This window comes from Alligator mississippiensis, chromosome 1 (genome assembly GCF_030867095.1).
Source record: "Alligator mississippiensis isolate rAllMis1 chromosome 1, rAllMis1, whole genome shotgun sequence".
NCBI classification, from domain to species: domain Eukaryota; kingdom Metazoa; phylum Chordata; order Crocodylia; family Alligatoridae; genus Alligator; species Alligator mississippiensis.
In genome coordinates, this window is record NC_081824.1 from 77009936 (window position 1) to 77026594 (window position 16659).

At 46.9% G+C, this 16659-nt stretch overlaps 1 protein-coding gene across 1 annotated transcript in view; it reads right to left on the reverse strand.

The window, feature by feature from the left end:
- Positions 1-393: 393 nt before the first annotated feature.
- The window catches only part of RRAGD (Ras related GTP binding D), a 34583-nt gene continuing 18317 nt past the window's right edge, over positions 394-16659 (reverse strand). Inside the window, exons 6-7 of the mRNA XM_006277177.4 lie at positions 8020-8168; positions 394-3226 (exon numbers count right to left, since the gene is read on the reverse strand). Of these exons, the coding sequence (XP_006277239.2) occupies positions 3075-3226; positions 8020-8168 (301 nt within the window). The 3' untranslated portion in view covers positions 394-3074. The remainder of the gene's footprint in view (positions 3227-8019; positions 8169-16659) is intronic.

Sequence of the window (16659 nt, forward strand, 5' to 3'; positions counted from 1 at the left end):
ATCTACCCAAAAAACCTTGCCTGTCATATTACAAAAATAATTTTAGCTGTTTGAAATTTTTCAAAGTTTAACATTTTTTAAAAGATCTCCATAAAGCCTTCTCAAATTCAGCAGGAATTATTTGCAAAAAAATGTCCTTAACTTAAGAGTAATGTAACACAAAAGTAATGTAAGATTCCTAGAAAACAGAATCTCCCTCTCCCTCCTGCTTTTTAAACACAACATTGAGACCAACCATAATATTTAAAAGAAGAATCAAGACTAGAAACAGTAGGTTTAAAAAAACAAAAAACACCCTGGCATTTCACCACTCAGCTTCTTCATACTTATTATAGTTTATGAGAACCTTCCTAATTTAAAAATGGAACAAAGTCATCTTCATCCAAGCAACAATGCAAAAAGAAGAATAATTTTATTTTTAACATTCTCTCAAGCTTTAGTAATCCAACATAGGTAAACACATCCGAAAATGCTACTTTTACCCTGATATCCAATTAATAGTTTGTATGCTAGCAAGTCATCCCGGTGTCATAATATGTAACTTTACATGACATTCTAGAGGGCACTATAATATTCAACTTAGTCCTAAGTATAAGGCTTAAAAGTGACAGCATCTCCAAATACAAAAGTGTATCTATGTGTACAATGATTGTGATTGCATATATTTAGTGGGGGGAAAAAGCATGAAGGGCTTACATAAAAAGACAGATATTTTAATACTAACCTTTTTTGGGCTGGTTCCTTTGGTAGCCTCTCTATGGCAGGTAAAAAAAACAAACAACCCAACCCCCGCCCCCCTCCCCACAAACACCAAACAAAAAGCATTCTTTGAAGAATCTGGTCCAACACATGGAGCACTGAAAGTGATATTGCCCTCAGTCATATATCTCTTACAGCAAGTTATGAATCCCAGCACTATGCTACAAGGGTGTTTCACAGTCATCTCAAGACTAATATATATATACTCTATGGCCTGAGTTATGGCCGTCTCTCAGATGGAAGCACTGAAGAGTGGAGAGTGAATGAGGCAGCCATTATGTAATTGCTAATGCTTCAAGTACAAGGGGCTTTCGTTGGATATTACTATAAAAACTCTCCAGGGAAGGCTTTACTATATAGGCTGGGAAAGATAGCCTAAGTGGCTTTCCTCCCCAGCCTCTGCAGGACAAAAATGATACTTAGTGTCAAAGGGCAGCACTGGCAAGAGCATCCATTTACAGGTATTTTCTAGAGTGCTTTCCCTTTAGCACAACTCTGCTCGTCACATTGGCATAATGCCTCCACTATTTTTAGGTGCAACAGACAGCAACAGGGGCTTGGAGAGCTTAAAAGCATCATTTGGAATTGTATTTTTTACAATATTATTTAGCATACTAGAACAGCTCCATCTATTGGATAATCCCAGTATTTTAAAATGCCCACCTCTATTTAACAGACAAATCAAAGAAACCAAAATGTATCTAAACAATAAATAAAAAATTGTGCACATTAGGCAGCAGTAAAGGGCTGAAAGCAGGTGCTCTCTCTTTACACATTCTATCTTCCTCCTTGCCTGGCACTGCGTACATGATCATGGGCACAATAGAAGAATCTGAAAAACTGCATACCACATTCCAAGTTAACCTCATAAAAAAGTATAGCATCTGCATTTTCGACAAACCTCTCACTGATTTTGATCTGTGTGCTAAACAGTTTTAGCCTACTGCTAATTCACAACTTGAGGTACAGCAGCATAACTTACTTCAATGGAAAATATGCATCTTAACAAAAGATACTTTCAGGTGTACTACTCAGTCCAACAGGATATTCCAGAGCAACTGCAAGACCGTGAGCATAAACCGGGTGTAACTGAAAGGCACAAGAGTTGCCCTTCCTAGTATGAAGGAGCTGGCCTCTTAAACTAACAACTATAAAATGAACATAGGATTGAGAATGTAAATTTTACTTTCCCGATCACTCCCGTTTAAGGTGGAGATTAACTCGGTATCAGGACTGCTCCATAACCAATGCTAAAATGCTAGTTTCATCTATGCATTTTACTACAGAAGTCTATTCCTTCAGTCCTCATTCAAAACAACTGTCATTGATTTCAATGGGAGGTACAGCTCAAGTGTAGAAAGCAGAATCAAAATCTAATGTGAGCAACTTAACAACTCTGCCATTCTAAAATACAATTCTAGATATACTGAAATAGTGATGCAGAGATACTGCACAAACTTTTCCCTTCTACTGATTGCAAAAGCTCAGCACCTTAAAGTAGTTTAGCATTTATAGTAAACCCTTTACATACCATAGGCTGTTCTTGAAATCTTATAAAATACCAAAGTGGCATAAAGAAATTTTAAAGAATAATAATCTTTATATAAAAAAATAGCTTAGTGATGTATATTAAACAATAAACAGTACCCAACAGAGAGGACATTACCAGTGTTATGGAGACGTCTGGGTAATATTTAGTCAAAGGTCCGGTTTTACAAAACTAGTGTTTATTTACCAATTATGATCATTGGTAACATTTTTATTGCTATCATACATTTGAAAAAAACAACACTCTTCAGTTTAGAAATTGTAAAATATATGAAGTTAAATTTGTACGAATGCTGTCAAATCTTTTAAGTCACTGTATCACATTTTCTTGATTGTTTACTAATAAATTTGATTGCAGCATGTAAATAAACTACAGCATACATTTTACCTGACACCATGCATGAAAATCAGCATAAAAAGTTTATCAAAATTCATCTCCATGAAGAAAAAAGTGCAAATTATGTACCCAATACAATGTCCACCATAGCTGATTATGCTTAATATGGCATGGAAAAAGTTTACAGCATTCATTAAGAAAATTACTACAACATGTGTTCACCTCAGTGTTTATATACAATATTTTGCTCAAAGTGCTCACTGTAAATACGAAAAACAGATTGGATAAAAAGGTTCAAAACAGTGCTTTGAGGGTTAGGAGGAATTAGGGAAGAATCCATGTGTTGTATCAGTCCCACTTCTCTTCCACTTCAATCAGTGCAACAAGATGCAGAAACGTTTTGTTGTCAGCAATACTAGCAGGACTTCAGTTACAATGGCACTCTTGGTGTTCCATTAGGTGTGGCTCTTTTGATTTTTTGCATATGATTCTGATGTTTTCGTGATTTTACTACTTTCATTCTCACTTCAAATACTTCATGTATGGCCTTGCGAAAACAATGGAAATTGTAGTCTATTAATCCTAAACCAGAGGGGAAAAACAATTATTCCAATAGTAAGAATACAGCTTAAATATAGCAATACCAAAATACTGTTTCACACATTATCTGAAATGGGACATGATTGATGAATCTTTCAGACAACAGGTTTTCATGTAGTACAAAAAGCACATTCATTATTAGCTGTTTATTGATGAGCAGGGATCCTGGTTTTCTCTGATTAAAAACCCAAAATCTGTGATAAAAATTAAAGGCCCCCCAGAGCCCTTCCCAGTGCTGCTGGTGCCCCGCACTCCCCCCAACAAAATCAACAGCCCTCCTGATGCCCCTCGTAACAGCCCCCCATACCCACAGACATGCAGACACAGACATTGACACTCACCCCAGCAGGTAATTGTGTGTGGGGGGAAGGGGCAGGGCAGGGCGGGGGAAAAGGAAGGTGCTAGGGGAGTAGATCAAGAAGGGGGGGGGGGCAGTGTGTCCTTGTGCCCACTCCCAGGAGCAGGGTGAGGTCATGAGAGCAGGGATTCCACTCTGTGGGCCTGTAACAGGGGGCCTGCTCCGGGCTGATCTCATTGTGGCCTGCCCACCTGTTTCTGGGCTAACCACCCGTCTTCTCGCCTGCCATGCCTTGTTGTTAATTATTTAATTGATGTTAATTAAGCGGGAGGCTGCCCATTTCTTGCCCTGATGCCAGGGGGGCGCTATCTGTGGCTCCATTCCTCCCCTACACCACAGCCCAAGCCTTGCAGATGGCATCCAGCTGTCATCAATACCACTGGCCCCACACTGGGCCCCAGAATCCTAATACTTGAACCCCACTTAGATCCCTCCATTCAGGCAGCCTATTCTGCTTTCATCCCCAGCTGCATAGCTCCCTGAGCTGCTTCCCCCTTACAGGTGTGGTCCCCCCGGGACCTTTGGCTCTACTGGCTCTGGCCCACCTCCAGGCCAGTCGGAACCCCAGGCCCTCAGCTCTGGGCATCCCTCACAGTGGGCCCTTGGCCTTTTGACCCTTCCGGTCCTGGCACCAGATTGGACCAGTCGGGGGATGTCAAGACAAGCTGAGTCTATGGCTCGACTCTCTCTCTGGGGTCCACCTTGCAGACCCTACAAAGCAGGTAACCCACCTGGTTGTGGCGGCTAGGGGTTAAGGCACCCCGACCCACCTTTCACCAGGGTGGTAACTGGCCTGGTATTTCCTGGGGGCTCCTGCGCCACTGAGAGCCCCACCAAGCCACCCACTCCCAGCAGGGTGCAATTTTAGGTTGTATTCAGGACCAGGAGCCTCGTAACCATCCCCAACAGCTCCTCCGTTACCTCCAGATGATACCAGCAGCCCTGCAGCCAGGCAATGTTGTTGCCTGGCCTCCCAGCAGCAAAATGCCCTGTTTGTATGGGCAGCCCTGAATCTAAAATGGCTGCCCTAATCAGGCACCTGCCAGATGCTGTCTTCTGGCCCTTGAAGTGGCAGGCACAAACAGTGCCCTGCCACAGGGCCACACACCACAGGGCCACACACATGCCAGTCGGCCTGACAGGAGGTTCGTACATAGAGGCTGCCACTGCAACTCTGCCACTGCCCTGCGCTACCATCCCACGGCCACCTGAATGGCTTTGTGGTCAAGTGGTGCAGGGCAAGGCAGCAGCAGTGCGGTGGCAACCACCGTGTGCAGACCACATATGTGCCGCCCGGCCGGGGGGTGAAACGGGGCTTGCATTCAGCGGCATGCCCTGCAACCAGCTGCATGGCTCCACAGTGGCATCTATATGCAGGGTGGGGGGGCTTTGCGGGCAAGTACTGCCACTGAAGATCCATGCCCTTCGCCCCTAGATCCTAGAGGCAAGGAGGGCTTGGGGGCTGTGGGGCAGGGCTGGGGAAGATGGTTGGGGGCTGAGGGAGCGGGGGGTGCTGCTGGCCCCAGGCAGTACATCGCAGCTGGGAGCAGGGCCAGGAGTGAGGGCAGGGGTGCCCCTCTGCAGGGGGCTTTACAGGCAAGTGATGCGGGGCACAGTGTTGTGGTGCTCGCCATGTGCAGGCCACACACCTGCCTCCCGGCCAGCTGCCCAAGGGAGGGGAAGATGGAGGCTGGCATGCGGCCAGAGCACAGCTCCGTGGCCAGCTCGACAGCCGCGGCGAGGGATGGGGGCATGGGGCGGGGGGGGGGAGAAGGGGGGCGGGTGCTGGGGCTTGCATGTGGCGCTGCCGCTTACCTGGAGGCCCGTTATGGCGGTGACGGCCGCTGCCTCCAAAATCTCCCGCTGCCTCCATGGAGCTCTGCCTGGAGCTGCGTGGCCGGCCGCCGGGCGGCATGCAGCCATCCCCACCACTACCCTGCACTGCTGCCTCTGGCTGCACAGCTCCGAGCATGGCTCTGCAGTGGCAGCGGGAGGTTTTGAAGGCAGTGGCCATCACCACCATAATGAGCCTCCAGGTAAGTGGCAGCACCGCACCCAAGCTGCCGCCCCCCCCCGCCCCCATCCCTCACCGCGGCTGCAGAGCTGGCCGCAGAGCTGTGCTCCGGCCGCATGCCAGCCTTCATCCCCCCCCCAGGCAGGCAGCTGGGTGCCATGTGTGCAGCCCACACATGGCGGGCACCACCACACTGCACCCCACATCGCTTGCCCACAAAGCCCCCCACAGAGGGGCACCCCTACCCTCACCCCCGGCCCTGCTCCCAGCTGCGATGTGCTGCCTGGGGCTGGCAGCACCCCCCGCTCCCTCAGCCCCCAACCATCTTCCCCAGCCCTGCCCCACAGCCCCACTTACCTCCATGCTTGGCCTTGGCTGCCTCAGAGGCTCAGGCCCTGCCCTCCCCCTCCGGCCAGGGCAGGGGGTTTCTCGCCCTTTTTGCAATTGGCTCCTGCAAGCTGGAGCTGTGCCAGCCTGCAAGAGCTCTTTGCAAAAGTGGAGAATCTGCAGATTTCTCTGCTAAAAAGAGAAATCCACGTTTTCTCCGATTTTCCGTGGGAAACGGAAAACCCGGATCCCTGTTGATGAGTGACTGAAAATTCCATTCTAGTCCTCTGAGGGCCAAGGGTAATATATTTTTAATAACTGATCTGGAAGGGGATAAAAAAAAAAAAGGTTTGCAGATGATGTTAAGACCAAAAGAGAACTTCAGAGAAGTGGAAGATTTTGAACAGAGCCCCCAGATAGAGGAACTTTTCATAAAGTACAGTTTAACTTCAAGTTAGTCTGTTAAAAAAACAACCATGTTCATTAAAAAGGATGTAAATTGATCTAATAGGTTAAGAAAGTTTTTACTGATTTCTTCAAAACCAACAATAAACAGGAAACTTCAGAGAATTTAGCCAATTCAAAGAATTGGCTAAATTACCTTTTAGCCAAACCGAAAAATCTTATCCTGAAACTCTGGTGACGTGCTTTAATCACATGAGTGGGTTGAAAGGACATCTCACTATTATAAACACAGAAAAACTGTAAAAGTTTACTGGTGTTCAATATGAAGACTAGAGTGACACAGTTTGTAACACTGCACTACAGTTTTAGAATTTAGCACAGAGCTCATGACCTCACCCAAGGTTAATGCCATAAGCTCTCTCAGCTCAGATACTGTAGTGTTAGGAAAATTAAAGTGGAAAACAGGAAATGATACATTATTTTAAGTAGTTTAAATCTGCAGGGGGTTTTTTATTTTTATTTTTCCAGGAATTGTTTTCCACTCACAAAAGTTCAAACAAAGATGTTACACATAAGACAGAAGGTGCCAAACATTAATCTACATTTTAGTAGAATCTTTTGTTTTTAGAGATAAGAAAACTGTATAAAACATGAAATATCATAAATAATGAAGACAAAGAAGCCCATATGCGTGTGGACAAAGCCTATCAAGTGCTATTGCTTAGTATGTTTTCTCTTTTTAAATAAGTCTTTCATACTTTACATTAACATGTTTTGTGTTAATAATAACCTTTCAGTTTTAAACTAGGCCACAAAAAAATAAGATAAATGCAGAGGGTATAAAACACTGGCATGCTAATACAACAAAAAATGGATTGAGGATGGGAGGGTTTTTTACATTTTTGTGGCTATTATTTTTTGCGTAAGTTGCAATATTAAGTTAAAAACCAATATAGAATTAATATAGACACCAACCCCAGCTCAAGTGGTAAAGAGGTATTCTGAGTTGACCACACCAGAGACACTATATACATATATCATCATTTATGCCGTTATAGTTAATATATTTAGTGTGACTGGAATTCTATAAAGAGTGCTAAGTCCTCTGTGAATCCAGAATAGCATATATGTAAGTTATTCATTAGCAGGGGTGGAGATGACAGTTTATTCTCTGCAGTCCAAGTGCCAAGCGTTGATGTTTGGTGCCAACAACAGTGGATTGTGTCCAAGAAATATGATTAAGATCAACAACACATATCAGGTGAGTAAACAACTCAATAGTGAACTAGAGTTGCCGGCACTGACCTTGACAAGAATCACAGCAGTTATCTAAAAACTTTGTACTTGCAAAGATCAAAAAGCTGCCCCTTACCAATATACAATTTAATAATGCAGTTACAGAGGCAGGGAAAAGGAAATTGCTTATCCTGCTAAGAAGTCAAGGATGCCAACACTTTTCTCTCGTATTCTGTGGATAGCATGTTGCAAATGCATGTGATAGTGCCAATAAAGTATTAAAGTACAATAAAGTACAGTGAAAAGCAAGCCAAGCCAAGCTAGAAACAAAAACATTCTTGTATTAGTACAAATGGAAATCCCAGTGCATAAGACATTAACTAGATGCCTCACAAATATGAAGTAAAAGTATTATAGTATAAAATGTAAAAATACCTTTTCTCTCAAAGCTTTCTTCTCTAACAAAGCAAACAAGAGCAAGGAATTTTGTCACTTCCTTTAAATAAAGAACAGTTGTATTATTCAATTTTATGATTGCCGTTGACTCTTTGTCATAAGGCGTTCCTGCACCGTCATCTTTGAGCCTAAAAATGCAACATAAAAAACCCACAAATGATATCTTGTAATCACTGCATGAATTAATTTCTACTGACACGGGACTTTCTAGTGGAAAATCTTACAGTGTATTTATGAAATTCATTTTCAGTCTCTCTGACAACATCTGAGAGGTGAAAACAGAATCCAGATCTCCTGGGCATTCTGTATCTGAACTAAAACCATTCATTTTCTCTAATCTCATTTACTAAAAACTCATTTGCCTTATTAAATGCACTACACTCTGAACTTAGTTCAAATAAATCCTGAGACTGAACCAGAGCAATTATCTCATAATTCTTAGTTCAATAACCTGCACAGGCCAGTAGCAGCTACATTACTGGTCAGTGCAATTACTTGTTCATGAGGTACCAATTAGTGCAACTACATACGTTGAGGAGAGACTTCTTCCACACTGAATGTATTAGGATGTAACAGCGTGGCACTTACAGATGTTATTCATCTAAATGGAGATTAGGGGACCATAACCCAGGAATTTGAATCAATATGTTGCGACAGCAAGTTTCACTGATTCTCTCTTTTGTGGCCTCCAGGTCTTGTTTCCAGAGACAAGTTATTATTAAGGATCTCTGGAATTCACACCAAAAGTGCGTGGCACAGATGCTTCTTTAAGATGAGGAGTTTAATAATCTTTAAGATGCTCTGCCCCCCGACCCCTTGCCACTGATTGATGGAGGAGCCCCGTTGCTCACTACCTGTGCCTGAAATCACAGCTGCAGTTTTAATCTCCCGGCCATCAGGTGCAGACAGTGAACAACAGGGCCCCTTCACCAATCAGCAGCCTAGGGCAGAGGCGGGAGGGAGGGGGCAACACAGGAGAAACTCCAAGATTAAAGAAGCTGCCACGCACTTCCAGCATGAATTCCGTAGGTCCCTAGTTATTATACATCAGACCAGCCTTCTTTGTAGCGTTTTAATATATCTCTATCACTTACTCATCTCTTCCCACTTACCACAAATTAACCTAATCAGAATTACTTAAACAAACAAACAAACAAACAAAACCACATTATATTTCTGGTGTGATTAAAGTGTTAAACATGCTATGAATAGTCCCATGCCAGATGTTCATTGCATTTATGGCGCTATAAAAAGACAAACCCACCACTAAGCTATTTCACAAAGAAAAGCGTAACATTTTTGTGGTTGGTGCCATAAACTGAACATGTGGAATGCTCATCATCCCAATGCTGACAATCAGATGACTGTCAGCACAGGAACCTGGACAGCTCCTGGTCTGGAACTTGGTTAGTAGAAGTGCACCGATACATTGGTCCGATATTGGACTGGCACCAATATAAAGAAAATTGACTACATCAGAAATTGGCCTGATATGGCCAATAATTTGACACAATAATGCCTGTGCATGCACACAGCTGCAGCACAGCACATAGGCAGAGAGGAGCACAGCCTGGCACCTTGGAGAACTGCATGCAGCTGGTAAGTCTGTTGTGGTGGAAGGGGAAAGGGGAGGGAAGGAGTGTGGGGAACAAATCAGTGCCCCTCGTGGTGAGGGAGGGAGTAGGGCTGGGGCAAGCACTGCTCAGGCAGGGCGGGGTGCCAGACAGAGCCACAGCTTGTCTGGGGTCGCAGGGAGGGGAGGGGCTCCTGCCGCTGAGCGCACCCCGGGAGAGCATGGGGTGGGGAGCATGTGCCCCCGGATCTGTGATCTGCGTGGGGTGTGGGCAAGGTAGGCTGCAGCTGTCGGATGGCTCTTCAGCACAGCAGGGGGTCATGGGCAGGGTCAGAGCTGTGCTTGGGGTGGGTGGTGGTGGCACTGGGAGGAGGGGCCGGGGGAGGGGGGGGCTACAGCGAAATCTGGGGTAACTGCAGCCCCCACATAACCAATCTCCCAGCACCCCCGCCACCCACTCTGAGCGCAGCCCTGGCACAATCCCCACACTGGGAAGAGCCCAGCACAGCCCTGGCTCCGGCCCTAGCCCACAGCTGCGGCCCACCCCACCCGTGCCCCACGCTGATCCAGGGGCACACTACTGCCCCCATGCCATCCTGGGCCATGTGCAGTGGCAGGAGCCGCCCCCTCCCTTCCCACGCCTCCCAGATGAGCCACGGCTCTGTCCCATGTCCAGCCCCTCCCAGACAGCACCTGCCCCAGCCCCACTCCCTCCCTCACTCACTATGGGGGACATTGATCTGTCCCCCCACAAGCCCCTTCCCTTCCACTACAACAGACTTACCAGCTGGACGCAGCTGTATCAGAAATCAGATCAGTATCAGCCAATACACCTCCTTAAAAATTGGCTATCAGTATCGGCCCCCAAAATCTCTATTGGTTAGGGAATGTCCCGGTCCTGATACGAACAACTGCTGATTGTTGGCACTGGGATGCGGGTTTGCAGAGAAACAACACCTTAAAGAGTCCTGTTTTGTAGCCTGTTCTTCAAACATTTTTAAAGTGCTGGGTCCTGGCAAACCTCAGGACACCATGAGTTCTCTCTGATGTCGGGCATATGGTGTGCCCAGGGAACTTAAAAGAGGCATCCTTTTTAAAAGGTCCAGGCACCTTGAGCCTGACATCAGAGAAAGGCTCCCAGGGGTTTGGTTCACTGAATTTTATGCCTCAATCCCAGAATTAAGCAACCTGCCAGGCATGTCTGACATGGCAGGTTGTGCAATTTGGGGAATGGGGCACAAACTTAAAATTCCTCATCCCCCAACTGCAGTTGTCTTTACATGGGCCAGCCACCTTAATTCATACATTTTATTCCATGCCTCTAAACCAGGGATGACTGACATGGCCTGTGGGCTCCTCTGACATCTGGATATCTTGCGGCAGGGGAGCACTGACAGCAGTATTGCTACCACTGCTTATCCTACCACCAGATTTCCAGACCCAGGGGGAGCCCCAAGGACCAGATGACACAGCTCCAGAAGCCAGATCTGGCCTGCAGGCTGACCCCACACACCAGATCCGGCCTGCAAGGCCAATTAAATTGAACACCTAAACTTAACTGTATCTCAATAAGATGACAAGTACAGGGGCTCAACTGTTTAACATTTGTCTCCACTTATTTAAACAGGCCTGTAACAATGAGACAGCTTTTATCTATGTTTAAAGGTCTATTTTCATTAATAATGTTGTATAAATATCATCATCATTTCTACAGCAACTAGAGATGCACTGATATATCAATTGCATACCTGATCGTCACCGATAACAGAAAAATTAACATTATGGGTGATGGGCTTTTTTGGCTGATGTCACTGATAAATGCCATGTGCATGCACACAGGCACAGCATGCACATGGCCAGGAATGCAGCCCAGCAGTTTGGAGTGCAGCGCCTTGCCAGTAAGTCTGTTTGGGGAGGAAGGGGCACAGGGGACAGAAGAGGCATGGGGGGTGCAGATAGATCAAGGCTCCCACGGTGAGGGAGGGAGTGGGGCAGGGCCAGGTGCTGCCCAGCCAGGGTGGTGAATGAGACCCCAGGGCAGGGCATGGGGCAGAGCCATGGGTGGCTCATCCAGGGGGCATGGGGAGATGGGGCAGCATGTGGGAGCATGTGCCCCCCAGATTTGTGCGTGAAGCAAGAACAGGCTGCCCACTGCGGCCTTGGGGCCAGGGGCTGTGCTGGCCTCTTCCTGGCAGGCTTGGGCTGGGGCTGTTCTCAGGGCGGACAGGGGCAGGTGGTGGTGGCAGTGGTGCTGGGATGGGTGGCTATGGGGGGGGGGCTACAGGGAATTTTGGGGTGGCCATAGTCCCCCCAAGTTCCCCCCCAGTGCCAGCACTACCTGCCATGCAGCTGAGCCTGCTCCACCCCCACCCTCCCCAAGTGCAGCCCCAACCCAGCCCCTCCACCGGGAAGAGGCCAGTGCAGCCCCTGGCTCTGAGCCTGCAGCAGGCAAACCACTCTCGCCCCCACACAAATCCTCCACTGTGGGTGCATGCAGTGGTGGGGAGCTGCCCTTCCTTCCCACTGCCCATGCCCCTTGGGCGAACTACCCAAAGTCCACCCCGCTCCCCGTCCTGGGGTCACATTCACCACCCTAGCTGGGCAGCACCTGACCCTGGCCCATGCCCTCCTTCATTGTGGGGGCCTCAATCTGCCTCTCTAATGCCCCTTCCCCGCCCTCCCCCCTTCTCTCCCCCAGACTTACCAGCAGGGCGCTGCTCTCCAAGCTGCCTGGCTGCATTCCTGTAAATTGGCTATTGGATCGGTAGTGGCCAACATGGCTGGTTAATAATCAGCCATCGGTCAGCCAAGAAAATCTTTAACAATGCATCCCTAACAGCAACATTACAATATACTGTATTTACTTGAATATAAGATGAGGTCTGTCCCCCCCAATCGACATGGGGAAAATAAGCCCCTTGTATTACATTTGCATTACAAGGAAACTGCATTAAATTGCCTATCTCTGAACTGCTGCTAAAAGCAGCACGTGCTCTGTAATGGAAATTAACTATGAAGCTGATTAAATGCAGCCAACACCGAGCATGACTACAAGACTATCGCCCACATGAGACAAACATGCTGATGGGAATGGGGTTTTTTTGTTTGGCCCTTAAAATAAATAGGTGGGTGTTCCATCCACAGGGAACTGGCATCAGGCCTGAAGTTACTCCAATACAAGGCTGGCATCAGAAAGGCTGCAGGCCAGCCCTGAAACCCTCTTCTTGGTGCCAAAAATGCTTGATCTTAGGGAAAAGGCAAAGATGCTGATGGCAACCTATCACAAAGAACAGGTTAGTACACCCTATCTGAATAAGATGTATGGTATTGTCTATTGAGCGTAGTCTCCCTCAGCGCCGACAATTTTTCAAGTCATGGTGCACCACTATATTGAATACATTTCTACTTCCTCTTCACTCTCACTGCTGAGCTGCACCTTTCTTTCCCATTTCCAATTATTTCTGTTTCTTCACGAGCTGTAAATGTCTAGCAAACATCCCTAAATGGGGCCCTAAGCAGTTCACCTAGAATCCCTTGTCACGCCCTCTTCAGCCTGTTGCACATGATTAGTATGGCCCTACCCTCCATAAGGTGAAAGTTAGACCAGGTTCCCTTATGCCTCATCTGCATATAAATTATTGTTGGATCCTAGAACTCATGACAAGAGCCTCCAGCTTCAGCCATGAGGGGTGTGGGGGGTGCTAATTAGCACATGGATGGTTTGTGAGGGGTATCTGGAGTATGCACACAGAGCAAGCAATGCTGAGCTGTGGGGTCACCACGGCTTGAAATGCTGTTGACTCTGCTGAGCCCCAGCCCAATTAACTATATGGTAAATCACAAACCTTTTGGCTCTGTACTCACTTTAAGTAGGAGCTAAAGTATAACTTAAAGTATAACCTGTTCAGCCTTCACAAGAGAAGGCTGAGGGGGGACCTTGTGACCATCTATAAACTCACTAGGGGGGACCAGAAGGGTTTGGGGGAGACCTTGTTTCCGCTAGTGCCCCCTGGGATAACAAGGAATAACGGCCACAAGTTGTGGGAGAGTAGGTTTAGATTAGACATCTAAGAACTACTTCACAGTTAGGGCGGCTAGGATCTGGAACCAACTTCCAAGGGAAGTGGTGCTGGCTTCTACCCTGGGGGTCTTTAAGAAGCAGCTCGATGCCTACCTGGCTGGGGTCATTTGAGCCCAGCTTTCCTCCTGCCCAGGCAGGGGGTCGGACTTGAAGATCTACAAGGTCCCTTCCAACCCTACTTCTATGATTCTATGATAACTTAAAAGTGCATTTGTGGAGAACCTGTTTTAAAACTTGCAGCAGTTTAAAAAACAGTAAATGCATCAGTTCTGGATTAAATAAGTCTATGAATACTATGTTAGATTAATTAGACTAATTAGATTCTATACCTGGAAAATTATATCCAATTTGTAAATTTTCCTTATACAGAATCTAATTATTGGAGGTTTGTCTTGAATTTGTTAACCTGCCACTATCACAGCATGGAAAATCAATCCACAGGTTCCCCTTTGTCCTCTCCCAACTTCTTCCCCCTACAACCTCTTTCCCCACCTCCTTACTGTCAGACCATGGTCTTCCTGAGCATATGGAAGTGAGGAAAATATTTGAAAAAAACTGACCTTGAAATAAACATAGCTGTTGCAATTTGCTATGTTTTATAATCAGGGTTGTCAATATTCAAGTAAATATGATACCATACTTTACAGAAGCAGGTTTTCCCCTACAAAGTAATGTCACAAAAATAACCCCTTTGTTGTTTGAACCTTGCAAGGCACTAGTTTTTATAACATTACAAACCTTCAAGTGTGAAGGTACAGAAAAGACTTCTAAAGAGCAAAACAATTTTATAAGAGTATTCTACCCCAATTCAGGTTACTGTTTCAAAAACTACCATGTACATTGACATTATTTGAGTTAGCCTTAAGAAGCCGGTTCCTAAATGTGTTGTTTCTGTTGCATGATGGTCTTGCTTTAGTTGGGAATAATAAATATTCCACATCTCTCAGAATCACCCTACATCAAAAGGAATTTTGGAAGAAAAAAATAACTTGTAGTCCTTTTCTTTCTGCCCCACAGGCTCAAATTTAGCTAAGCCTGCTAATGAAAAGGGATGAGAATATGAGAACTTAAGGCAGCTGTAAAATTCATGAAGGAACACGTGTTCAGGGACGCCATGTATGACTGGGCTGTATTCATAGAGGACTACAGGCTGCACAGAATGGATCGGGTAGGCAAGAAGGGAAGAGGTGTAGCTCTCTATGTAAAGGAGTAGTATGCCTGCCTCCTCAGAGACCCAAACTGGTTCGAGAGAAGGGAGACTCGACAATCTGTGGGTCAAGATACCGAGGGGTGGGGGGGGAGGAGGGGGAGACAAGGAGAAGGAAACTTGATTGTCAGTGTCTACTGCAGACCACTACACCAGGAGAAGCAGCTGGATCTGGAATGTTTCAGAGGACTGACGGAGGCTCCACATTCAAAGGACATTTGTCATGGGTGACCTCTGTAGCAGGGCACTAAGCTGTGTCTGCTTCTTTAACAGTAGAAGCTGCCTAGCCAGAGAGCCCTGCACGCTAGGCAGAGGTCCACAGCTACAGATTGCCTAAACAACAGCCTAATGGAATAGTTGGCCAGCACCTGCAAGCAGTCATCTGACTGGAAGGAGGCAGGGCTCTGGGGATGTATAAGCTCAGGGCTGGAGCTAGCAGTTTCACGCTCTGTGACAGGGGGCCGTCCTGAGGCCACCCTCTGATTCAGCCTACCCACCTGTCTTGGACAGTCCATCCGCCTATCTCGCCTGCCATGCCTTATAAGTAAATAATTAAGTTATTAGGCGGGAGGCTGCTCTTCATGCACTCAGCTATGCCGAGCAGTACATATACGCTCCAATCTTCCCTACACATGTCCCATACCTCAAGAAGTCCATTTATGAGAGACTGGCAGAAGGCATGCTGCTGAGGGATAGCCAACATGGTTTTGTTGCGAGCAGGTCATGTCTGACCAACCTCGTCTCCTTCTATGATCAAGGAACAAACTGCTTGGATATGGGAGACACGGTTGATGTCAAATACTTGGATTTTAACAGAGCTGCCACAGGTGTTACTACCGTCATCAACTCTATACATCCCTGATATTGAAACCTCTGGCTCCTGCCTCTCTGCAACATGCACTCACTGGGTTCTCTGGTGACTGACTTCCTGTGCCTTTCTCTCAGATGCGTGCCTCAGTGCCTCTCTCCTGGGCATCTGGTTCTGCACTCCCTTAGCTGTGTCCCTCTGGCACTACTGGTGCTGCAACCCTCTGGCGCTATGGGTGCTGCACCCCTCTGGCTGTACCCCTCTGTCACTATGGACTAGCCCCGACCTTGCTGCATTTGCGCCCCTCTGGCAGCGCCACTCTGGGTTCACTGCGCCCCTGTGGCTGCACCTCCCCAGCGCTCTGGGCTCACTGTGCCTGAAAGTGGGCTCTATCAAATCATATGCCCTCTCTCTCCAGGCTCTAATGAGGCCTCCAAACCTCCCCTTCTAGCCTCATCCTGATCCTCCAGGCTAAACATGAACATAAACACAAGCCCCTAGGCTATACGACAAACTTCTACTCAGAGTAACATGTCCCTATTCTAGGTACCTGGGAGACTCCCTGTAGTCATGTAACACCTAGATAGCAGAGTAGGCCATACTGGGAGAGCTAGGCAGGCAGCACCAGGTCTCAAGTAGCTTCAGCAGGCAGGAGCTCCTTCCCTGTCAGTTGCCAGAGACAGTGTGTCTGTCTGCTAGCTACAGCCTGGGCTTAAATATCTCAGAACCCTGCCTCCCGCCAGTCAGGTGATGTCAGCAGATGTGGCCCATTACTCCCTTAGGCTGTTACCCTGGCAACCTACAGCTGGGGAGCTCTACTTAGCCTGCAGAGCTCCCTGGCCAGGGTTCTTCAGCCTTAAGGAGCAGGCACATCTTAGTGCCCTGCTACACTCGCTCTGGAGACTGCCAAGGAAAGGAGCATGGCCTTAGAGATCTACCCAGAGACCTCT